This window comes from Echinococcus granulosus, assembly GCF_000524195.1.
Source record: "Echinococcus granulosus chromosome Unknown EG_S00136, whole genome shotgun sequence".
Lineage (NCBI taxonomy): Eukaryota > Metazoa > Platyhelminthes > Cestoda > Cyclophyllidea > Taeniidae > Echinococcus > Echinococcus granulosus.
Genome location: NW_020170516.1, coordinates 42,584 through 68,290, shown reverse-complemented (window position 1 = coordinate 68,290; position 25,707 = coordinate 42,584). Strand labels below are relative to the sequence as shown.

The 25,707-nt window shown below is 43.8% G+C and overlaps 3 protein-coding genes across 3 annotated transcripts; 1 reads left to right on the top strand and 2 right to left on the bottom strand. All coding sequences in view use genetic code 11, as the record gives it.

The window, feature by feature from the left end:
* Nucleotides 1-59: 59 nt before the first annotated feature.
* Nucleotides 60-10,254, bottom strand: EGR_09189 (Dual specificity protein kinase TTK; the record flags this gene model as incomplete). The annotated part of the gene is made up of 4 exons (XM_024498438.1): nucleotides 60-143; nucleotides 270-434; nucleotides 4,664-4,878; nucleotides 10,173-10,254. 4 exons carry the CDS (start codon nucleotides 10,252-10,254, stop codon nucleotides 60-62), a joined length of 546 nt encoding a protein of 181 aa, XP_024347138.1.
* Nucleotides 10,255-12,308: 2,054 nt separating this feature from the next.
* Nucleotides 12,309-18,831, bottom strand: EGR_09188 (Dual specificity protein kinase Ttk; the record flags this gene model as incomplete). The annotated part of the gene is made up of 14 exons (XM_024498437.1): nucleotides 12,309-12,451; nucleotides 13,471-13,560; nucleotides 13,745-13,905; nucleotides 15,067-15,221; nucleotides 15,493-15,761; nucleotides 16,779-17,142; nucleotides 17,180-17,207; nucleotides 17,250-17,319; nucleotides 17,352-17,510; nucleotides 17,539-17,645; nucleotides 17,677-17,744; nucleotides 17,774-17,901; nucleotides 18,348-18,418; nucleotides 18,779-18,831. 14 exons carry the CDS (start codon nucleotides 18,829-18,831, stop codon nucleotides 12,309-12,311), a joined length of 1,866 nt encoding a protein of 621 aa, XP_024347137.1.
* Nucleotides 18,832-19,792: 961 nt separating this feature from the next.
* Nucleotides 19,793-24,024, top strand: EGR_09187 (Four and a half LIM domains-containing protein; the record flags this gene model as incomplete). Its single annotated transcript, XM_024498436.1, has 7 exons — nucleotides 19,793-19,872; nucleotides 19,904-20,087; nucleotides 20,438-20,710; nucleotides 20,975-21,217; nucleotides 22,332-22,532; nucleotides 23,276-23,807; nucleotides 23,879-24,024. 7 exons carry the CDS (start codon nucleotides 19,793-19,795, stop codon nucleotides 24,022-24,024), a joined length of 1,659 nt encoding a protein of 552 aa, XP_024347136.1.
* Nucleotides 24,025-25,707: the final 1,683 nt, after the last annotated feature.

Sequence of the window (25,707 nt, the reverse complement as noted above, 5' to 3'; positions counted from 1 at the left end):
GTTGGTTCGCCATTCGGCAAGATCCAGGAATGGTCGTTGGCTTGAGGTCCAGTTTTGGGTTATTCCTGAGGGGTTTGTGCTTCCAGGAGATCGTCAATAGAGGCTCGCTCTCTGATATCTCGAACGAGGCAGCGCCTCAGGGCCTGCAAATTACCGGGATGAGTAAATGCGAGTAGATCTGGTCAGGTCATTACGCGGAGGGGGGGTTGTTCGAGAGGGGGTGTGTCGGCGCAGTATCAGAGCGCGCAGGGCACGGCGTTTATGCTTACCTCATTGAGCTTGGCGTTATCCACGCGAGGAAAATTGATGGAGACGGTGGGTGAGAGGATTGCACTCATGATGGCGGCCTGCTGAGTCCTGCCGAAGGGCGATCGACCATGTAGCATCTCATAGAGGATCACTCCCAGTGCCCACACATCCGTTTTGAGGCGAACCTGAAACGCCAATACAAGCCAACTTCACATTTTGGGTGAGGTAGACTGTGGGGCTACATAGGTGCCAATCATGTGCCCACACTATTTTTGTTATTGCACCTTCAGAAGCCCCATTCCAAAACACCCAAATGAAAGCGTGCTTATCATTTACGAGTGCGTGTAAAAGCGGATTCGGATGAACGAATCACCGATGTAAGCACTTTCAGATGTGCCGAAACGAAGGAGAGCGAAGTGACTACATGAAATTTCGCACCGTAGAAAAATCGCAGCCAATTTTATGAGGAACGAGTCCGACGAGTGCGAATTGAATGTCTGAGCTATCCAGAATTGATATTGCTAGGGGGAATAAGAAACGCTTGTTTCACTTACGAATATCTTGTGATATTAAAAATAGGCAGTTCATCTGACGTTTCAAAGGCTGGCATTGAGTACTAGGTCAGTAAACATGAAATACCTCATTCACCACGTTTGAGGATCGGCGGTTGAGAAGTAGCACAACAGGAACTAAACAAGCTGGAAGAGGAAGTGATTTAACGGAGCACTATTGTAGCCTGCATGAAACAGGTAATAACTGCGATATTGTCAATGTGCTGACAACCAGGCCTAAACAATCTCTCGCGCCGTATTGTCATGGTACCTTCAAAGCATTCCAACTCAGAAGCAACAGCAAAATTGCCCTTTATGATGAATGAATGAATGAAATGAATCGCACGACCTATGATGCCAAAATACACCACATACACGCAGATAAGGCGCAACCCTATGCGGAAAGGAGAAAAAAGCACAAATAAAAAAGACGGAAAGTATACTTGATAGAAAAAGCAACAGTAACGCACTCACACTAGCAGTGCTCTAATTTGAGGCACCGAGAAAAAATCAAGCAAGCCTCAAGTTATAGGCCAGTCAACGCACATTCGCATTCTGTGGAAGAAGTAAAAACACTTAAGAAGTGAGCTTGGGTGGAGATGACAAATTATAGGCAAGGAGACCTCAATTTCCTATGATTATAACATGCCCAACTATGCGTGCTATTCCTCAGACGATCCTACTATTTGCATAGCGCCTTAATTTTCACCGTCACACGTATGTGACGCGTATCCCTTGCCAGTTTACGATAACTGCTTGCACCAAATAGGGTTGCAAACAGATTATTTGAGTGTTAAACAATAAAGTAGGTGAGAATCGTTGGATTTCATGCAAAAAATGTACTTGTCGATTCGATAATATAAGTGTCAATGTTGCGATAGAACAACAATAAAACAGCGGCATACCTTTATCTACCTTCTTGCTAACGATGACTTTAACCAAGGATGCTCCCAGCAATTAAACTTTACTTCTCAAACCTCAGAGGCATTGTATGACACCCAAACCCAAGTACTTTAACGATCGTAATAAACAATGACAGCAAGAGAAGAAATTCGCTAACAATTTCAAGGAAGAAGGTAGATTTCAAGATATGCCTTTTTTCTTGAATGCCCGTCAGCAGCTCAGGTAAGAGCTGGTAAAATACAATTTTCCCTTCACCTTATTATCGATGTAGACAAAAAATGCACCGGATAGCCATTCACTTGCTTACAAACTGTCAGCAATTCAAGTCATGATATCCACCCGACACCGTACAATGAGGGCCGGTACCCAATCCATCCACTGTCAGCAGCCAATGTCAATTTTTAACACTCACTCCTCTCTCATTACCATCAAACTCTCTCCTCACACACAGACACACACACACGTAGATACACAATCAAGTAAACCTCCACGTTAAAGACGCTGAAATCACGATTTCCTAGGAGCGTTACCGCAGCGTAAACAAGCGTCTGAAATGGAGGTGGCCTATGGCCCTCCAGCCACTGAAGTAGTTTCATTTCACATTATTTAACAGATGATCAGAAGAGCAGTTTTAGGTTTTCAAATCAAAGGTATCATCAGTCACTGCCAAACATTGGAAAGGTCGAAGCTAAAAGAAAGAGGGAGCCCATCCAACAGATTTTCGGAGTGAAATGAGACTATGCTACGATTGATTAAATCGTGCAATAGTAGCCCCAACATCTCCCATCGCTTCCAAGTGCATAACCGACTCCTAAAGGCATAGGTTTTAATGTTCCAAAAGATGGATTAAACTAACGAACCAGCAGTGACTTGGTTCCAAAGCTAATCCATGTTGGCCTCTACGATGAGGCGGTAGCATGGGTCACGTTTCTCAGGCCGCGCGGCACCCAATGTCCAGACCATGTGTTCGTGTGACTGGACGCGTATGTGCCTGCGTGCTCCCCTAATCGGCATAACACTTCGCCCTTTTCCAATTCACCCTTTACCGAAAATGGACGGTAAACTAAGTGGAATCAAACCATTCCACCAATACCAATCAAGCTATCCCCACCCAGGTAGTAGTTGGTAATCCTGCTTAATCAACAGAGGAAAAGTGGTGAATGGACTATTTGGATACAAAAATGACCAGCTTATATAGCAATCTGCGTAGGTGGAGGGCGCTACAATAAAACCTCAAACATCTGTTGCACTAGAAAAGTCAATTAGTGCTGCAGGGATTGATAAGTGGCTAGAGTTAAAAAAGAGTTGAGAAGTACCACTGACAGTGTGAAACACGCCCGAGCAAGAACATATGAGGTAAGGCGGTCAAACGCAAAGGTATAACACGATTGAGAAACCATATGCAAGTAGACTCAACGCATGAAGGGATATGCAGTTGTCTACTAAGTGCAATTCTTATCAAAGTTAAAAACGGTTGACAAGTTTTCAACTTAAAATGTGAAATGTAGCAACGGCAAACTGCAGAAAATTCTAATAAGATATTTGGGGAATTCGGGAGAAAACAAATGAGGAATGCATACAACTTTGGGGTTAGATATGTGAACCGGTATTGAACACAACCAAAAAATTAAGGCAATAGACTACAAGGATAAAAATGTACTTATTTGATTGATGAAATGAGTTCAACAATGCCCAAACACAAATACCATCAGAATCGAAATGGAGAAGCGATTACGGTGTCATGATTGCAGCCACCCAGGGGACTAGCCATGGCTGATAAGCCCGATGTAGGTTTGGCAGGTGGATGGATACCTCAATGGGATGCTAGTCAATGTCCACAAAATATTTTATCCCCTTAATTGCCGTGCTTCTGATTCGCTGGTTCATTAAGACGATTCGGTAGTACCACCTTTTCCAGTACACATTTCGATTATGAAGTAACTGATAAGACATGAAAGTAGCATCAGTTATAAATGTAAGCCCTGCTATTAAACAAGTCCAGCAATGTAGGGAGTTGGGTATACCAACGCGGAGGCTAATGGACACAGATGGGAGACGTTCTGCCACGGCAGAAAACTTTGAGCCTGGAAAGGCGTAAGTCATGTGGATGATCGGAGATGAGGTTAGAGAGGGCAAGATGATTGCAATGAAGGTGGCTGTAGCGTAGGAGACGCATAAATCAGCACCAAGGTGTTACGTGAATTAGAACTAATCAACTCGATAAGGAAACCTGCGAGCTAGACTCCGCTAGGCAAATCAAATAAGCGGAGGTCAAATGGAGCACGGACGTATAGATTAGGAACGGAGAGATGAGTAAATGGACGGAGGGATGAACTCAAGATTGACGACCAAACCAAGGACTGACGTGTGGGTTGATGTGCCAAGGGTAGTTTGGTTACGGACGGATAAATGAAAAAGGGATGAACGAGTAAGTGGGCGGGTGAGCAATAAAAAATTAGAAATAGGCGACGGATGGATGGTTGAGTGAACGGATTAAATATTGATGGATGATTTGATAATAAATTAATAAGGAGATTGACTTCATCAGATCATAAATAATCGACAAATCTACCCTTTTTCTTTTTTTGATGTCATACCATAAAAGTACAAGTTCTATCAAACGAAAATAACATTAAATAAAACTTCTATAGAAGAGAAACAGTCACAGAGTAATCAACATCTCGGTTAGAATGATCGCCTAACAAGCTCCAATAGATCAACAATTATGGAGGTGGGTGGATTAATAAATGGTCAGTGGATGGACAGGGGAGATAAGCGAATGGATCCGAGGTAAAGTGATGGATGGATGCGTGATGAATAATCTCCCTCGTTCCATAGCCCTAGGACATATAGGCTAAACCACTTGCCACGTCTGCAGCACAAAACGAAACATCAAAATAAAAGTAAACTTTCATATCAAGAGGAGCATTTGCACGGATAGGGAAGAGGCTGACCCTCACCTTTGCATCGATTCCATCATCGGAGTTGGCGAATTTGCCGCCGACAATGCAACTGAGCTGCTCAGGACTCATGTAGACGATGGAGCCCATGGGCTTGTGCAAGTCCATATGCGTGCAGTCGACGGGCAGACGCTGGCTAATACCCAGGTCAATAAGCTTCAGCATGCCCCGCACTATCACGAAGTTCTCCGGCTTCAAGTCCAGGTGCACGATTCCTACAGATAGAAAAACGTAAAAAATGCATAACTATCTTGCATTTATTTTCAGCTTGTTTTTTTTATCGTTTCATTTTCCTACGGTACGACACTTACGATGATGGCATTGGGCTTTGTCCATCTCTGCCTACACCTTTCAACCAAATCTGTCACTACATACGTAATTTGAGTTTTTCCCAAGAAGGTCTCCAAGGTGTGGCGTGGAGCCCTCTAGTAGCAGTCACTTAACCCTTCTGCATGTTTTCTAGGTCGTGTGAGTGACAACGTTGCCAGAATTAATTTCAGGGATGCACTAATGATAATCTTATTTGTTTGCATAATTGGGACCACCTCAGCTCCCCCACGATTCAGATCACCGTGACTGCAACACATTCACCCCGTCCACGTTGCCCATCACATTGGTCTGTCAGCCCCTCTGCGCGCTTACTACAAGGCTGTTTTCGGACTCCCCACGTGTTCCCAAATAGGCGGTATGGCCTGACAATTCTTACTTTTTTGCAGAAAATATGATCACTCTCACGGGTCATTTGGCGGTTTAAACTCAAAGGAAGAAGAAAGGCATCTACTATGAATGGTTGTATGGATGAGAATTCACGATAGAGAAACCAAGTAGGCCTACCATTCAACTTAGTTTAAAGCTGCACACCATGACCTAGGACGGAATGAAATGTGCATTTACATGAGTTAAAGTAGGTCAGAAGATCGTCCACCTCGAAACGATATCTGCCAAACCAATCTCATCAGTTCAATTTCCCAATAGAGAGCATGGTGACTGCATCCTACCAAAATCTCCAAGGTGCTGCTTTATACTATCTGTCCCAAAACCACTTCACTGGATGTCCTAATCTCTGATGATTTAGTTTGAAAGGTCAGTGAACTTATGCAGCATTCGGGAATTGAAATAACCATTAATCTGTTGGATGGTTCAATGTAAACGAAAAGCCTTCACTCCAAGTGTTTTTGAATTCATTGGAAACCGTTGAAAAACGTTACACTAGTTCGGCCCAACACAATTCTGACAGGTGAATCGCTGCATGAAAAGGACGATACTCCAGCAAAGCCGAAGGTCATGTCACCATACAAAGCCCTCAGTTTAGGAACCTTAAAAGCCATCTAGTCACCGGAAGGCAGCAAGTTAAATTCAGCTATCAACCTGTTGATGATGTTGTAGATGAGATGGCAATGCCAAAGATTCATTAAGTTCACATCAACGCCATGAACGCCGCCAAATTTCAAGATTCAAATCCCATGAGCTATGTAGAGAAGTTGACTCGATGCTACAAGATCCTCACACCAATTTCTCCAGTTTTCAAGGCCAAAAATGCCTAGATCTAAATGTTCATTCCTCCTGTAAAAGCGAAAGGCTAATTTGGAGGTCTTGCAACATACACGATTGAGAATCCAAGATAGCCCACTTCGACAAGTGCCCCAAGACTTCAAAAGCTTAACGTCTCCGAGACCTCAATAGTCGACGAAAGACGCGACACATCACAACCCAAAAAGGGTGGATTGTAAGAGTGGACAAATGCCATAATCTAGAGCTAAATCCAAAGCTATTAGCGAAACTTTGACTTACCTAACAAGACTGCATAAACGAGACAATGTACAGAGCGACGATTAAACAAATTCGGGCTTCAGGACGCGATGTCCCAGTGAGTACACACGATTAAATAACATGATCGGGTCAGATCAAGGGATATCATCAAAAGAAACCCAAGCATCCGGCGGTTGTGGTTGTAAATGTTTGAGGCCAACTCTTGCAAAGGCACTTGTACAGGTTTTATCACCTTCTAAATAAAACATTTTGGCATTGCTAGTTCAAAACCCGTGGCACACTTTCGGCCATACTCTCATCACCGATTTTCAGTGTCAATTAGACCGGCAGTTTAACGAAGCGACCAAGGGGTGCAAACTACGCATTGTAGCGAAAATCTCCGACACATAGTAGTGTGGAGTAAACACTTATTCACAACGAACCACTCATAAGCTTATTTACTAAGTCACCATGACAATCTATGATCCCAGTCTGTTACACCACTTATAGAAAGTATTCTGCCTTCAAAAGCCAAAAAAAACAGCCCCTCTCCCCTTCGTTTCTGTTATTCAAGGAGGGTATGGTGCTTTCTCACCAATAAGTTTTGCCGTAGTATGAGATGTGAAGTATGGCTCTTTCTTTCGACCGTTCCTACCTGTTTCTGAAGCACCTCTTTTGCACACGTTTTAATGACATTAAGACCTGAGCCATGATTATTTAACCCTCAGCAAGAAAAGCATCCCAAACAATTCGGTCTGCAAGCGACCAAACGCACGTGCGTACAGAAAATGGTCTTCTAGGGGTGAAATAATGAGTAGTTCAGAAGTGTGAGGCGAGAAGTAGAGTATTTGTGCACCTAGTGAACGTTGTAACAAAAAGGAGCAAAAGACATTCCTCACCACAAGTCTCTCGGCAAGCGGCTTGGAAAAGACGCGTTTTTGTAACGCGGAGAGACAAACAAACTGGTGGTCTTTGAAGCTCATTGACGTCCGATGATGAAGTAAGTGAGACCAATTAATTACCAGCTTCCAAGGCTTGGTTCATCACTCATGGCAAGTACTGGTGTAACTTATTCTTAGCATGTCAATCTCGATTATCAAGAATGGAGGGTCAGCTAAAACAATTTCCGGACGATACGTTTTGCTACTGTGCCTTCTTCAAAGTCCACAAAAATTTGCCGCAAAGCTTTCGGAGCTTTGAAAGCCTAGCCTAAATTCAGGTTTAACTGGCATTGTGTGAGGTTTCAATAGGAGGTACACTACCGGTAGACTGACTCAAACTCAGACCGTAGCATGCAAAAATAAGGTGGTAGATGCTTTGCAAGTTTCTGCACTTTGAAAGAAGCCACTACAGCAAGGTATAGCGCAGTCCACACAAACTGCTTGGCCACCTGTCGTGTGTCAGGGTCAATGGGGCATGGGTAGGTGTACACAAAATTTGACAAGATAAATCACAAAGACAAGCCGATTTTGGGTGAGCCACTGACTTAGCCCGTATTCCTGAAGTATGCTAAAAATTCCGAATGCCGAACAAATACAGATTCTGAGTGAATGAATGCGGTTATGCAAACTTCCCATCGCGGACCCATCACACTGTTTAGGATGCGGGCTCCAAGCTAGACAAATAAGTTGAGATGGAAAAGCTAACTATAGCTACATATTCACCCACCCTAGGAAGCATTACGAAATATCGGAGAAGACTCAAAGCAAATGAGAACACTTTGCAACAAAGATGGCCAGAATCTAAAGCGAGTCATTGAAAACTTTCCTTTGGAGTAGGATGTCAAGTTGACGTGCGACTTCTGGCGTCCATCCGACGCATTGGAAATGTATAAAATCAGATCACTAGTGGAAACATCCGGCTTTAACCACTTTGAGACCCAATCGGTTGGTAGTAAACACCAATTTAAAGTCGTCTACCAGGCTGCTGTTCAAGTTTTGCCGTAAAACAGATCAAGACCAATTCAAGACGTTAAATGAAAACAACAGAGATTTGTTGATGAAGATCCATTCGAAAGCTCGCTGCAATGCGCGACTTGCCGTCATGCATTCCTTAGCCTATTCAACGTATAAGAACTTTTGGCGCCAGCATTGCATCAATCCTTTCTCTATTTTGATTCAGCGTGCGTGAAAAGGCCTCAAAATTTAGCAGGCATACACGTGACATGGGTTCTTAGGCAAGTTATGGCAAATGGTTGCATAAATTTAGTCGCAGCCAGATTGACTGAGCTTAAAACAGCAAAAACAGATATAGAAGCTACTCATGATCTGAAGACAGTTATATGCCTTTGAGGTTTAAGTTGAAAACATCTTTTCCAGATGGTCGTTTTCGTTCTGAGAGCCTAGTCTTGAACGCGCTAAGAGACACCAAATCCTACAAGGCATCTATAAACTTGTGAAATAATCTCCACTGCGGACTGATCTTGGTGATCGTCACGTCTTTCAAACACAAAAAGTCTTCGAGAAACAATAATCGACAACACCAACCAGCATCACACAATATCCTTCGTCTTAGACATACCCCAAGAGGAGTTATAATATCGCATAGCAGATCAAATGTGAAATGAAAAAGGCTTACTTAGGAGTCATATCAACACAAGATGCAAAGTACGTAAAGGTGAAAAGCACGAACAGGTACCCTACTCAGGAAGTAAATTTTTACTAGTTCGACACGATACATTGCTGCGACCGAAAAATTACAGGAGTGAGAACAAAAGATTACGCGCGTGGTGCTTCGAAGAGTTCATACACAGCGTGTATCAGATGATGCTGGCACCATTACACTGACATTTCGAAGGCGACTGGTGCAAATTACCTGTTAAACACGGTAAAATGCAGGAACTAGATTAATTTTATTTCAGTTAGCGGTTTTTGAATAAAGGAGAGAGATCCACGTCAATAAAAAATTAGAGAGCAAAAATGTGAATTAAAACCTAAGCAACTGAAAATAAGGAACAATTGGAGCAGCTAAAAGATGTACTAAAACTGTTCGCAAAGTAAAATTCCATTAAAGCAATATGTCCGCGCCTCAAAAACGCAATCAGCTCATCAATCGAATAATCTATTGTAGCGCTTTCAATTTAAGAAATCAAGAGATAAGATGCGGATGTCTTTAGTTAGCCACTTAGAAATCTCAGATACAATGAAAGGTAGAAACTGAGGTTACAACACCGTTTGAAGGACTTGGATGAGAGGGGAATGTCAAATCCAATTCAAAGCTCGGATCCGCTATCGGGGTCAGGACAACTTTCCACCGGAGATTTGCGATTAAGCCATTCAGCAAGAGACAAGAAGTCGATTACGAACTTCGGCATAGGAATATCTGTAAAATCCTTGGGATAGATTTCAACGGAATGCCTCACGCGGCTGGAGATGGCTTGCATTTGAACGGGTATATTTAACAATTAAAAGACTCTGAGAGCTGCACACACTAAATACTACTAAAGTGGGCAATGAGTAACCTAGCTTCAACGAAAAGATAACGTCATCACCTACAAATAGAAGTAGATTTCTTGAATAACCTATCACGTCAAAATTTGCCTCAACTTAGGAGTAAGGCATCTTCCCACTCCCCTCTGAATGATTCTATGAGAACTTCAGATAACTCAATGCGCCCTGACCACCATCGAAGACCAGGGCTTTGTGAATCATGGGTGAAAAACCATTAACCTGACTACGTACGCAGAACCAGGAGCGACCCGAATATCAGACAGAGGGTGACGCAAAGGCCTGTCGAGTGCCAGTTTTAGCCAATGACTCACCGAGTCGTGACATGAGGATGGGGCAGCTTTGAGCGTCCGCCTTCGGTACCCTTCCCCTCATAGACGTCTCTACCTCATCCATCGCGCCTTGGCCTCAATTCACGTGGCATTGAACTCATTCTTGAGGCGTTAACCTCGCCGATCAGGATGGAACTATCCCAGTAATTAGTGGAATTAAGAGATCCATATTTAATGGCCGGATAAACAAATCCATGTCTTATCAAGGACAGTTTAATGGGAAAAGAGGGGAAGACGGTCACTTAGGGAACCATACGCAGTTATTGATGCCTCACCTTCTCAACAGAGCTAGCAGATACGTCCTTGACTGATTTGCACTGCATCAAGACCAAAAGATATCCAAACAAGGGGTCAATATGCCTCCAACTGAATGCCGAGAAAAGTTCATCGCTTTCAAAACGTATTGATCAGTACGAACAGGGGTTCAGTGATAAGAATCGCAGCTCACAACTTCTTCAAATAGGTTATAAGGGACGCTGGGGTGAAGTAATTAAGACCTATCATAAAGTTGAAGTGCCAAGCGGCAGCTGAAGGTCACCAGTTTTTATGTCTAGGGGTGAGCTTTAGCGCTTCAGTGTACCTCTAACGAAGTAGTGAGTGGAACGCTCGTCAAAGTCAGTTCTCATCAAACACAACCCTAATACCTTGACAGAATATCCAGCCAGCATGCAAATTACAAAACCTACCAAAATGTTTAGTTTTCAACACCTCCAACTGGTAAAACATTATTAAATGCTAACTGAGACTGCACCCAATCTTACTGCTAATTCACTCGCATCTCGCTGACAGGGCTAACTACCACTTTCGACCCATCGTTATACATTACGGTAATATCAACTCAGAGGAGAGCCTGAATATTCATGAGATGTTGTGTTTATGGACCAAGTTATTCCCGCACCAGAACCCCTCTCACATTGGAGGGTGTAACGCTACTTTTGTTTATGCTAGGTTGCTCAAAAGAGCCAGAAGGAATCCGAGTTTCGGCCTTGCCTCGTGCTGTGCGCATCCACTTGCATCAGTTTACGTAGACATTCGTGTCTTCGTTTCTTCCATCTTTCTTATCTTCTCCCATGGATTTGTTCGATCATTCAGTGAGCAAGCATGTGGTGCAACTGATTAAATAGAGTCTTTGTGTGCAATCTGAGTAAATGGAACTTTAGCCTGATTGCGGAGACTTTCAAAGAGGTTCACTCGAATTTCAATGATACCCACTCTCCACAATTCACATTCACCTTTCATAAAAATGTTCCTTTTCCCACCTGAAATTTCTCGTGATTTCGTTTGATTGAAATTTGCTTGAGTATCATGAAAAGGTTTCTTGCTTTCAATGGTTTCTACGTAGCTCCCTTTAGAGTACTTTTGAAGCTTTCTCGTGAAAAACGAAAGCCCTCTCAGACAACACAGTAAGAAAAACTTTTTAAGAATTATCTAACCCACTTTGTTGGCAATTAATGTAAACTTTAAGTGGGATAGACGTCTGCTGCTTCTATCCACTGCAGTTGTTCTCAGCTCAGGTCTTCCAATGTGAAATGTAATACAGGTCAAATTCCCTCAAATCGGCACCATAAAATCCACTTCAGTTATGGCTTAATTTGTCTGCACTGATACATCGCGTTCAGGAGTACAAAGCCACTCTAAATAACAACGATATTTTAATAGGTTATTTCAAATATTGAGGAATCGCATACCTTGTGCTTAAGGCTATTTTATAAGAATCATCAACTTCCCTCGAAGCCAGTAAGATCAAAATTTGTATTAACGACAATCGCCTTGATGACTACCCATGATTCTGAGTTATCCCCAATCAGACCAAAACCATGGACTCATCTGTGGCTACGACTAACCACAAACCGAGTGTGCGATTATGGCCCTAGTATAGTCAAAGAATATTGACGTCGCACGAAATTTATTTTAATTATGTAGGCTTGAGTATCCAGATCCTCTGGGTCTCTTTCGATTCAGACCTCATATTGATGGAAGGAAGTCCTGCTTCCAAGCCGTCAGTACGGTAAAGCTACTTCTAGACTCGTATGCTATTTAGTGCCTTCACTGCGATGCACGATTCCAAACAGACACCGCTATGCACACGAAGGAGTTTCTGCCCATCTGACCACCGCTTTAGCAGGCGAACCAATGGGCGACGTCGAAGGAAAAGTGCGTACGTGAAAGCAATGTCCACTCACTGTAGCGACCTTTCTCAGCGTTCGACGACATTAATACGAGCTCATCCGGTCCAGTAATGATGAAGCCAATACCTCGTTCTATGAGATGGGGCAAATTGTTCCAGCGACTTAAACCAGCCTTTTAAAAGGCGACATAGTACTTACTCCCTACACATCTCGCTTAATAGTCACTGCAATTGTTACACAAATCGTGACAAACAACTTTTGATACAAGCCGAGTAACTGAAAAAGACTCAATAGTTGACAACCAACACTAAATAAGGCGTCGCCATCTTTGCGTCCACTTTTAAGAGCAAAAGTAGGATGTCACTGGAATACCTACCATGGCATATGGAAGTCACTTGAGATGTCAGTGCGAAACTGGGACATCTCAAAATTAAAAGAGTCAAAGTAAGTGAAAAGTGAGAGCCCTGAGATGATAGACTATTCTTTAGATGCTACATACCTAAATAATTCAAAGCTAATTTTCCATTCCTTCCTGAGTGGAAAGATACAGGCGTTCATTTCCGTCTGCGATAGCTTAACGAAAGTTTGATCTAAATAAAACATCATCGAGGGAGTAAACAAAAGCCATCCCATCAGGAAATCCATCTGACCGCAAATAGTGTTGCAAGAGACGAACTTCACCATTGGCCACGACTCGGCCAGTAAATCATTCGACAACTCGGAGCGACTGATAGGCCTGAAAACATCTGGCTATCAAGATTCGACTTGTGAGTGGTATGTCAGCAATGGAGTGAATCAGTGTCTACCATCGGAAGAATAGTCCGTAATTCGGCCAAGTAATACCGTATAGCAGTTTTACATAAGTAAAATGGTTAAAGTGCCTTTAAACACGACAAAGCAGGCACAAAAAGGCAGGTACCGATTTATCTATTAGCAGAGTCTACAGTTCATCGTAAAAATATACTTTCTGTAAAAATGAAGACACGGATTCACAGTAGTGAGGAGTAAAACCTGCATTTGTCTGCTTAACGAGAATTGAAACAATGAAGGATTTGGTGAATAGCTGACCTACTGTAACTAATAAACACATTTAGGAACTAACCAAAATATCCTGAACATGTAATCCTCCACCACGAACGTTCACATATTACTCTTCATCAAAACAGCGAATACAATTTGCACTGATTTGCATTGAGTTGAGCAATACAGGAAAGTAGTATGCCTCTCGATGGGCTTCCGGTCTTCGTTAGTAAAAAAATTAAATTAGTACCCAAACAAATAGAAATTCTTGGGCTTTTCAAATCCCAAAGCCAGGGCTTATTTTTAAAAATCCGTTAAGGCCTAATAAAGACGGCACCATTCAATTTGATTTCGTTAATAAAATGATTCTTACTGACAAAATAGCAAGTAGGACGATAAACTCACGTCGGTCGTGGATGACCTTGACACAAGCAAGCATCTCGTTCCAAAGGAAGGTGACAACGTGGTCAGGGAGGGATCCGCTCTCCTGACGCATCTTCAGATGCGACTTGAGATCCTGTTCTGCGAGCTCTAACACCATCACCAAATGGGAGGGTGAGAGTTCACTGGAAAAAGCTGACATTCAGTTACGTGATCGAATACTGAAGATTCTTAAGCAAACGAGATGTCCGTAGAAACAGTCTGTTGAAGTTGGAATAGTCTCGATGAAAAAGAACACTCTTTAATTGGTCAAATGCTAAGAGATAATTCACACGCAAATGATGACGTGGTCTACTTCAGTTTTTTGCCAAAATATCGCCAATTTTTGATTAAGCGCAAGCGGCTTGAGCATTAGAGGATGAAATAAGTGGAAAACTTCTGAAGAATTCTACTCATCTCACCCATCTTTTAGCTACACAGCATGGCATTTGGCTAATTGATTAGGAAGAAACGACGAACTTATCCTAAGCCAATCTGTTCAACAGAATAGAGCTTGAATTCTTCTTTTGTATAGCCTTGTCAGTAAACTGACCAAATCATACAGCGCAAGTGTAGAAAAGAAGTTAAATAACAAAGTAGTGGTGACAGAGAATGCTACTTAGATGAAATATACACGAGAAATATCTTATTAAAACGTGAAATCTTCGGCAGCCAAGGAAAAACACTTCTATCTGATAGGCTCCAGGTAAAAAGTGCTTTTCATGGATTTCTATCCAAAATAATCACCTAATTAAGGCATCATCTTTGAAATGACAAGAAATTTTGGGAGTGCGCCTGCATTTTAATTTTAGATGCATTAAAACGCAGCATTTAAATTATATTTACTTATTTCAAAGTGGCCAGAAATAAATAAAACCTTGACAAGATATACCCGAAACTCACTCCCTGACTGGAATGATACTTTAATATGTAAAAACTTTGATCCTAAAAACACAAAACCCCAAGTCCACAGAACTACTCCGAATTTTAATTGACGTTCCTGCATACAATTTTCTGGAAAAATTTCGCACTGGAAAGATGCTTGAAAGTGCACATTTTCGTGAATTTCAATTGCAAAAAATGAAGTAGCGATCAAATTGGTAATAAAACAATCGAACCTGCAGGAAATGACTTCAGCCTATAGATATACATGTCCTTGGAATGTACAAGCAATGGATCTATTGAACTGAGGAAACACAAGTCCTATAGTAGGTGAAGGATGAGATATTGAAGGAATAGTACATTATGACCACTAATAAAATAAACTCCCTGAAATGCACTACGGGAAAGTAGCAAAGGAGACTGACTAATTGTAGAGAGCGATGACACGGCCGGATTCACGAAGGGACAAGAGGAGATCAACTTCGTTCTTGCACACTTCCAATACATCCGCCGAGGCGGAGACCAGTCCGACACGCTTAAGTGCCAGCATCTCGCGCTTCTTGTTCATCACACAAAACACCTGCAATAGTCGTGAAACCAAATATACTTTGAATTTATAAGGAAAAAGCATTCTTTAGTTTGTCTCAGATTGGCAATATCAGCGAACCACGGGCCTTATCAGTATGAAAAAGACTACAATCTAATGAGTTGGGAGGGGCAAATATCTTCAAAAAACGTGCATTCGGTTTCTGCATACGGATATGGTGAAGACCTTAAGCCTTTGCTTAAACCAGATCAGACAGTTTGACCAATGAAAATAGATATTTCTACTGTCCGTCAAGGGCGCGCACCGATGAAAATCCCCCGCGAGCAATTTGTCGTAGAACGATAAATTTCTCACCATCCACTACAACGTTAGACCGCTCCACCAGCGCCGAGATGGGATCTGCCTCTGCCTCCTCCATCGCTTTCATCTCCCTTGTCTCCGCTTTCTTCAGCCTCGCAAGGGCCTCCCGCGGACCCGCCCACGAAACACGTCTATGCCTTGTGGAGGAAGAAGGCGATAGCGGTGGTGGTGGTTGTTGACAAACATTTTCCTTGTCCACTCCTCCCGTTCTACCTGTGCTTGTGTACGTACGGTGGCGAGGCAGTAAAGAAAGTTAAAAAATGGGTATTATCAAGTGCTTCTTTTGTACATGGTGCTGGCAAGTAAAACAGACTATTGAGACATCCCTAATTATCTGGAAAAAAATTCAGTTCTGATGCTACTATTTATTCCTCCCGAAAATGCCTTAGAACAAAAGGCTACGGGCTTATTAACACCCATAAGATCGAAAGGAAGGCACCGGAGCTGGTTCCATTGGGCAACTAATAATATGTACGGGTGCTATCAGAGAGTAATGCCACTTTACAACATAAAGCAAATAGTATTTACACCCAGCATTAGATGGGAAAAACGAATTGGCGGGACAGATCTACGTCAAGATGAACTAAGGAAGGCATTGTGAGCCCTACTGCAACGGTCTATTTAATCTGCAATGGGTGCCATAGTGGGCGACGGCTTTGTAAAGCAGGACGAGCCTTTTAATTTTGGTATGGAGACAACACTAATTATAAAAGGAGAGATTCTAGAGCTTTAAATGCGGGTATCGACGAAATCATTTCAATGAGTCGCAAACCCCAGAGATATTTGCAAAAGGCAACCACTGATTTCACTACTTCGAAGCGCGGAATACGAACGGAGAGAACTTTCCACAACGCTACGGAAGAAATTAAAAAAACCACAATAATTGGATAAAAAACATCCAACTTCTCGGATTATGCCATTCCTGAGACATGAAGCACGCGTTATAACGTCTAAAGCTACTCATAGTTGGTAAAGAAAGCCGCATTTATGGAATTTTACAAGTCTTAATTTTGGTGGTCAAGCCAAAAGTAATACGAAGAAGAGACAAAATCATGCCCGGCCAAACTTCAGGAAGATGGCAAAATTTGATAAATCACCTTGCATAAAGGTATTACTATACACCTCTTAAAGCTGCATATTTCTTACATAAAAATAAGTACTTCACAACCAATAATCATAAAAGATGAGCCAGAACAATGAGAAAAGAGAATAAAGATGGCAAAGCTATACCAAGAAAGAGAGTTGACTTTACGGACACCGTCCCTGGCTGTACAGTGGCAGCACCACTATCATCCTCCGAGGCCGAAAACTGAGAAGACATGTGGACACATGAAGACTCATCGAAGGTTTGGACAGAAGAGGGTTGGAAGGGTATTTGTACAGTCACAAGACTCTCCATATCAGTCTTTTTACTTTCGACCCTATTTTCCAACTCTGCTTCCGCCTCCTCATCTTCCTCGCCGATTCGCTGAAGTGGCCAGGGTGGACGTCGAATTGGTGACTGTAACTCAGAATCCACCACCTCCATCGATATATCTGAGACATTAGAATCAGGCTTCTCACCACTACTTGACTCATTTTGATCATCTGGTGACTGAAAGGCAAGATTATAGTGCGACCGTAAGCCTTACCTTGAAACTGTACACTGATGGCTTCAATCTATAACGAAGTTACGAATCTGGACAAAAACGCAAGCGTTACCTCTCTTTGAGGTCAGGCAAAAAACTCTTGTGAAGACTAGGGCCTTTCCCCAGCCTGTTACCCCAAGCACCTAAAACCGGTTACGGAGATATTTTGAAATACCAGTGTTAGTGGGCACATAATCGTAAATACCCATCAAAGGACGAAATGAGAGGCCATGTTTGTGCCACTTTATCGCTTTTTCAAGTAAGCTCTTGTCTAAATCACAGGTCGCAAAGGTTTTGGCACGATCCAAAATAGATGCAGCACGAGACATATTACCTGAAAGTGTATCAGACAAAAACAATACCTAAAACTGTAAAGTAGTGCGCCAAAGCAATCATTAGGCGGGCATTTGAAGGGGCGTTGAGATTAAGAATAATGAGAAACTTCAAGACCTCATCAAACGATTCAGTACTAAAGAAATAAAGCAAGAACCGAAAAATACCCTTTTAAAATGGCTAGACGTATCATAATCACTGTGTAACTCTCATCATTCCATAACTCCGGAAGGACCTATGGGTTAAAGTGCGTAAAAAACCTACATCAATTGCATATTCATATATAATCACTAGGTCCTTTTCTGATCCATGGGTGAGTCCTTTCCTAACATATTCCTCAACTTTGTTAAGGTAGTTTAGCCAGTCAATTGGCACAACTGAAGTAAATGGGCCTAAAAAGAATGAATAAAATTCCATACAAACATTCTTTTAACATTAATTTGGGGACCCTGAGGATATCGCCCAACCTCATAGCCCGCTTAGTTTATTAGACGCGCTGTCGCCCCCGATTATACAAACGCGCCGATCTAAACAAACTGCCATGTATATTTGTACAGAAGAAGCACTAAAGTTTTAAAAAAAGTTTTAGTTTGCGTATGTTTTTATGTACTAATTTTGTTTGTTATTATTAAGTGTCAGACGCCCTATCTACAACTAACAAAACTAATCAATATATTACAGTACTTTAAAGTATTTATAGCATTCTATTCAAAGTTAAGATTAGGTAATACTTCTTTAAATAACAGTCTAGGCACTGCTGTGCAAAGTAGGTTAAGTGTGGTGAACTTAGTTATCCTTTGTGTCCCAAAAAGTCTTAGTAATATGGCAGAAGACATACGCTGACGTACAGAAGAGGCGAGGCTACTAGCATGATCCGAAATCAATGCTACTGTAGCGTCCCGAGACTCCCTGAAGACAAAAGAAGACAAAATACTCGGGCAGAATATACATTCAGCGCAGAGAAGGTGTCTGGGCTATTGGCATGGCCCAAAAGGCCAGCCCACCCAGCGAGGTACAAGGGGACCGATTCGAAGTACAAAAGTAGCGCCTCACCAATATCGAGGGCTAAACTACCATCGTATTACACTACCGTGCAAAATTTTCTTTTACAATGGCCTAAGTGCTTGCCTACCCAAACCTAGATTTAAGAGATCCGCCAGATAATTACAGTTGACTTCTGTACGAGACAGGAACGTCCAAATTGCGTCAGTCTAGCCGCCCAAGTCTTTGCTGAAGTTGTGGTAAATCAGAGCAGCACGGAAGGCATACACCCTCAACGCGTAGAGCGGCTGCGGGACTAGTGAGCGTTTCCCGAATTCCATGCTTCGGAGCAGGCGTACAGCCCGAGGAAAATGAAGTGCAGCCGGAGCTGAACACACGGCATAAGTCATAAGGTTTCTACATTAATAGTGCGAGGGCGCTGCAAAGTGGCCAGCAAAATTCAAGACAGCTCAACTACAGCGTCTTGAGACTTCCCTGTGGACGAAAGAAGACATAATACTCGGGCAGGATACATGTGTATTTAGCACAGAGAAGGCATTTGGGCTACCCGCGTGTCCCGAAGGCCAACCCATTTGGCGTGGCACAAAAGGCCGAGTCAAAAGTGGCTCCTAACAAAAATCGGGAGATAAACAACTGTCAAGAACTGGTCAAATACTAAATATTGTTCCGGTCATAGTTGCAGCAGTTGCATTTTGCAAAAGTTTATTTATTTCTAAATATCTTCTTGGAGAACAGTTCATTTTTAAGCATTAATTGCTTACAAAAGTTTAAGAGCTTATTGGGATTACTTAAACCATCGTTATGGTGCTTTTGCTTTTTAGCATTTTGCTATTATGAGGCTTCATCTAGGCACCTCTATTAGGGGCATGGCCCCTTGCGATGCTTTCTATGATTATTGTTTTAGAACTCCTTTTTTCATCATTCATATTTATAAGTGGTTTGAGATGTCTTTTTAAATTTATGAAATGCTTTACATACTTTTTCACTACACTTAAACAGTACTTTCCATGCAAAAATACCGTTTCATGTCAGTTTCTACCATTTACCACCTAAGTGGAGCACTTTTGCCACCACCTAACCCAATAAGCACAAGTTATCTTACACTTTTACACAATTTTTATTGTGCCTAACTTCTTCAATCACTTCATTATTGTAGTTTGGTGTGCACCTTTGTTTGTATATATCTATATCTGCGCAGTGGTTACCGTTCCTGCACATTTGAATATTTGGTAGTAGTGTTGCTCCTGGTTGCTATTCTGTGATTGACCGTACGACATAGTAATGGCTCTGCAACAGGACATTGGGAAGCCCTGTCTGACTTGTGCTTCGGAATGTCCCGGCTTTAAACTCCACCCATGGAGGTAACGTTATTCTCAGTTCTGCATATTTTAGGGCGACGTGTACTGCTTGTCACTGCTCCTACGACAAACATGCTGTTACTGATCCGTCGAAAGATTCTTACTTACATGAGCTGGAATTATCTGACACTACTGTACTCAAAGCCTACGATGTCGCACAGACAGTTGCAAGGGAACATGGTCTACACTGGCTTCCCGTCGGCATTCAATCTTCGGAAGTAATTGGCTCATGTTATTCCTACTGGTTTCCTATCTATTTAGTTTCAATGCATTTTGCAAGAAAATTTTAGAAGTTGCTATTTGTAGGTAGTTGGTAGGTAGTCAGTTCCACAACCTTTCTTGCGACAGCCAGTTTTAAGTTGAGGGACCTGGAGGATTTTCTGGAGCTGCTTTCATAACTATGAAGTGTATCAAACGACTAACTGTTTTCTGCTTATTATAATCCAAGTTGATGTAACTCGGAATCCTCAAGTCGATCTTAAGAGTTGAATTGACGTCACTGAACAGTTATCTGTCTATTCTCCGCCTCCTTAGATAGTCCTTCTAAATGCCTGCAACTTCCTTCTAGGTTGAGGCTTTTCTCACCTCTCTTCCATCTTCGGAAATACCTCGAGGGGAAGCTTACGTTGAGATGCGTACTCGGCGTATTCGCCATCAAGTTCCCCCACAAGACCGAAAACCCGCATCTTCTCTCAGCACTGCGAAGCTCAATCTTCCCCCTTCCAATACACCTGCTAACCTAGAGGGGGAATCTCGTGAGGCTACGCGCTTCCAAAACTCTCGAAATCGTCGTGATTTTGGTATCGGACGAGTCGAACGTGCATCTGCAAAGGCCACGGTTGTGAGTTCCATTCCTGATTCAAGGAGAAATTTAAAGACAGATCGGAACGGTTGTTGTAAAAATTAGTGGTGGTCGTGTTATTAGGCTTCAGCCCTATTGTTCTTGGTTCATGTTGTGAAACCTGTAAGTACTGTTATTTTTGTGCTCGTGCTATATCCTGGCCTGATAAAGCTACTGAGGCTTTTTGCTGTCAGTTAGATTGAATCCCGAATTGTATCTTCTACTTCCATTTCAATAGTAACTACTGTTCAATAATAATTGCAGGTATGCGCCGAGTGTTCGGAGCAGATCGGATTTAGAGAGTTTTGTGTCCGAATTCGGCCAGAGCATCGCCTGTCTGACTCTTCTGACAACAGCTATGTACCCGCCTGGCATCCGGGTTGTTTCCGTTGCTCGAATTGCAGCGAACATCTTGTTGATTTTGTATACGCTTGGCTCAATGGCAAGCCTTACTGCCTCCGCCACTACGGCCAGATGATTCGACCACGCTGCGCTACTTGCGACCATGTGAGTAGCATATTTTCTTTCGTTTTCGATTTTAACTGGTTTTGTTGTTAGCCATTGAACTGCCAACTATTGTGCGCTGAAGCCACCTCCCCATTCTTAGTAGTATGAATTACTCCTAGCAATCAAAGTTTATGAGTAATTGGAATGCTTCTGTTTGTACACACGGTGTTATCAATAAGTCACAGCAGGCGTTGTTGCACCTGTCCCTCCATTGGCTGTCCTCGTGCCAAGCTGCTACTGGTTGCCAAGGCGTTACTCGTCTCTGACACACAGGCCAATCGGGGCGTTTGCAGCAAGCGTAGGGACAGGCATGTGCGTGGGTGTGGTGTGGTGGCGTATGCGTGTGCGCGTACGTGTCGTGCGTCGGTGTAGGGACGCGCACAACACAAAGAGCCGACGTGCTTGCAGCCATCGCTAGACTTGCCTCTCCCATCGATTTCTCCTGTCCACCTTACCCGAGCCCTCGCCCATTGGATTAGTCCATTTGCCCACTGGGAGGCGGCGTGTGGGTGCGCGCGTGGCCTTGAATAATACTTCGTTCTACGTAGCTGCTGTCGTGCCGTTATTGTACCTAGACGCGTGTGTGCTAGATAGACGCGCACTCGTACACAACTTACAGGTAGTAGAGAGGGCATAATCGCCTTGCCTATTTTCACACGTGGCATTGCGTCTTCACATTTCACGTAAGCTCTTTTCCTATTTTGTCTTCTTGTATCAATTCGTTCCCCTTTCTCTCTATTTGAAAGGCATGAAAAGTCGAGGAAAAGTTGTTTTTATTGCATGTGTGTTATCGGGCCACTTATGTGTGCGTGTTTATTTGCCGGAATTGCGTGTACCCTTGTGAGGCCATCCACGTTGTGAGATTTATTGCGAGGTGGATCTTGTTTGTCCATTATTGTGCGCGCACGCGCCACATTTATTTTTACGGTTGGTTGGCATTGGCGACTTATTTTAACTAGCCGAGTAGTCTGTGTCTTTCTTGCGCACCACCTTTATTATTCCTGTTTTTATCAAGTATTGTAACTGAGCCGAGGAGGACTCCTCATCTGGACCGAAATTATTTACCAGTGTCGTTCCACTGAGGTGGTGGTAATGTAATGCCTTTGCATTGTAGCTCATATTTTCCGAGGAATATACGCGTGCCATGGATCAGGAGCACCATACAGGTCACTTTGCCTGCCGCAGCTGCGACGTCTCTCTAACTGGTCAACGCTACATCCTCCGAGACGAGGAGCCTCATTGTCTGGCCTGCTACGAGGCGAAATTTGCCAACACCTGCGAGCAGTGTAAGGAGAAGATTGGCTGCGACTCCAAGGTGCGTTAGAGTAATTGAGCGCCCTAGTCCACTGCCACCAGTAGGTCCATGTCTCTTAATCGTCCCTCCAGTTCTCTTTCCCTCCTTCCCTAATCCTTTTCTCCTGACATGCATGTCGATGCGCCCTCCCTAGTCCCCTCCGGTGAGTCTCGTTACTCTTTCGTCCCTGTTCCACTCCTCTCTTCATCCCCCATTTATTTGTCCCCTGTGAGCATCGAGCACTCTTGGGTTAATGGCACTTGTAGGTCCTTGTTGTTGCCACCTCTGTCGTAAAATAGTGTGTTCTTTACTGGGAGGCATCCGAACCAGACAAGTGCTGTGAGATCGCTTGAGTCGAAGGGTGATTCTTTTATTCTCGAGCTGTCGGACGCCAGTCCACCCACCTACCTGAATTTTGGCCTCCTAGAAACACCTAGCCCTGGTTCGAGCCAAGCCCACCGTGAGTTTCTCCCGTAGTTTACGCTCTCTCCTCTCCCCTTCGTCCCTTCCTCTTCGTCACATCTGCTCAACTTGTCCCCCGTGCTAGTTGTCGTGCCTGTGTTTTTGTCCGTGTGAAATGGTCCCGTTGTTGCCAGTTGCCTTGAGTCATGTATGTAAGTTTGTTTATGCGTGTTTGCACGGATTTAAGTTGAATTTAGCCCTATACCTATTCCTCCACCCATATGCTTTCACCACGATTGTTATACTCTTTCCTCCTGATCTCAGTGTTTTTTCTTTTTGACCTCCCCTCCCGCGGACAACAGGACCTCTCCTTCAAGGAGCGACACTGGCACGAGAAGTGCTTCAAATGCTCCGCTTGCAACACGTCGCTGGCGGACCGTCCCTTCGCAACGAAGGACGACCAACTGTACTGTTCCGACTGTTACGATGAGCGTTTTGCAGCTCGCTGTGACGGCTGCCAGGGCGTCTTTAAGGCGGGCATGCGGAAGTACGAGTACCGCGGCCAGCAGTGGCATGAGGAATGCTTTGTGTGCGTGGAATGCAAACAGCCTATTGGTGCAAAGAGTTTTATCCCTCGTGACAACCAGGTGGTCTGTGTTCCCTGCTACGAGGCTAAGTACGCGCAGCGCTGCACCAAATGCTCCGAGGTCATTCGCCGCGGTGGAGTCACGTATAAGGGCAATCCCTGGCACAAGGAATGCTTCACTTGCACCAGTTGCGGCAAACAACTTGCCGGCCTCAAGTTCACCTCCAAGGATGAGCAGCCCTATTGTGCCGACTGCTATGGGGATCTCTTTGCGAAAAAGTGCACCAAGTGTGGCAAACCCATCACTGGTTGGTCTCTGCTGCTCTTTCTTATTTTCCATCTTTCTGCATCGTGGTTTTCTCTATTCTCTTTCACTTAGGTTTCGGTGGCTGCAAGTTCATTTCGTTTGAGGATCGTCACTGGCACTCAGAGTGTTTTGCCTGCAGCAAGTGCGATTGCAACCTTGTAGGTCGCGGCTTTCTCACAAATGAGGATCAGATAATGTGCTCTGACTGCGGTCGCTAGATCCCCTTAATCGAAGAACTGAAAAACCCACTCACTGTGCCCTAATTTCCCACTCCAAGCAAGATGTCGCTGCTGCTTCTTTTCATTTGCTGCTGTTTCCTCAGTTCCCCCTCCACCGTACACCCTCGTTCTGGCCTATTTTCTTCTGTGGGGATCTCTGCTTTTGCTGCTGCTGCTCTCCGTCCTGCCTATGCTTTTGTTGTAAAGGAACAGAGACTAGCCTTCTTCAACGCTTCTTCTTTCTTGTCAGTGGTGGTGGCAACGACAGCAGCAGTAACTGCAGTTTCAGTCCTGTCTACCTATCGATAAATTTTCTTTATCCGCAGTTATCGATATGTAGGAATGTTCTTTTTTCTACCTTTTCTGGCGGTGGTGCTGCACTGCGTTTTTTCGCTGCCGGATCTTTCCGCGCTCTTCCTCCTTTTCATTACGCACTCTCCCTGCATCATCGATCCGCATTTGACGGTCCTGCGGTCTACCGCCTGGCCTTTTATTTCGTGTCCGCTACCACTGCCCTCTCCCTCCCCCACCCGTATTCTAAAGCCCACGTATTCAAACCTCTTTCTGTCCATTAGCTAAAATACATCTGACGAAACTGCGTATCCGGGGTAAGCACTGAATTCGCTTCTTCATCCGAGGATTCTCGGTCTTCAAAGTCGCCTTCGAGGCAAAAGAATCCGGGGAGGGTTCATTTCGGGGCTTGAGCAGTTGCGTAGTCATCTTCTTTCTACATTTCAGCAAGTTTCATGCGTCGATGAACGTGTGCGCATGTGGGCACGTGCGCGCGCAAGCAGCGCATGAGAAGGGCTGGGGATTCGTTTTGACGAAAAACAAAATTCGTGGGAAAGAAACGCAAAATTTAGTGCTCGTAAATAGATCCGTTTATCTCGAGTGGGGTGCTCTTGGGGGCGGTTGATTAGATTGCCTGTGGCAGAGGTTAGACACAATCGGCTGTGCATGCTTCTACTCATCGCCTCGTCTCCGCTTCTCGCGTTTTCGCGTGTGCGCTGTGCATGTATATTGTGGGTGGCGTGCTTTGTGCTCTGCTGGATGCGGGGATACTCGCGATGACTAGGACAGAAACGGCGCTGACTCAGCCGTCTTCAAACAGGCGGTGCGCGCGGCTCCACCAACCACCACTGGTTCTCCTGCCAACTGTCTGAATGCAGGTGCAAGCAACGGTTAACATGTCAATTTAACGTGACTTGTCATTTTGCCTCAAAAATTCGCCAATAGCATCTGTTGGAGTGGCTTGACTACCAGACCGGCATTTCTCGAGTTAAGCGATCTCTACGTGCACCAACGCCTTGATACTAAGCTTGAAAGTCCCAAGTCCGCAACTGGGGTGGTGAAACTGGAAATGGCATTTCGTTGACCCTGTCAGGTTTGTTCGAGGAATGGTCTGTGCAAAACTCGTCGGCGAGTAGCTTCAAGGCATTGGTGAAGCAGCAGATGCTCCGTTTAAATGCCACACTCCTTTGACTAATGAAATGAAATGGGGCAACGATGTATGGCGCAGCCAGATGAGACCGTGCCGTTGCTATGGCATCAGACACTGGCAGTCACAAAGTGTGTGCGTGTGTTGTCGGTTTTATGGGAGGGAGGCACGCCATTCATGAAGTGCAATAAAATTTTGTACTGAGGCATTTTAGTACTGCAATGGTGGAACAATTGTGAGCACAA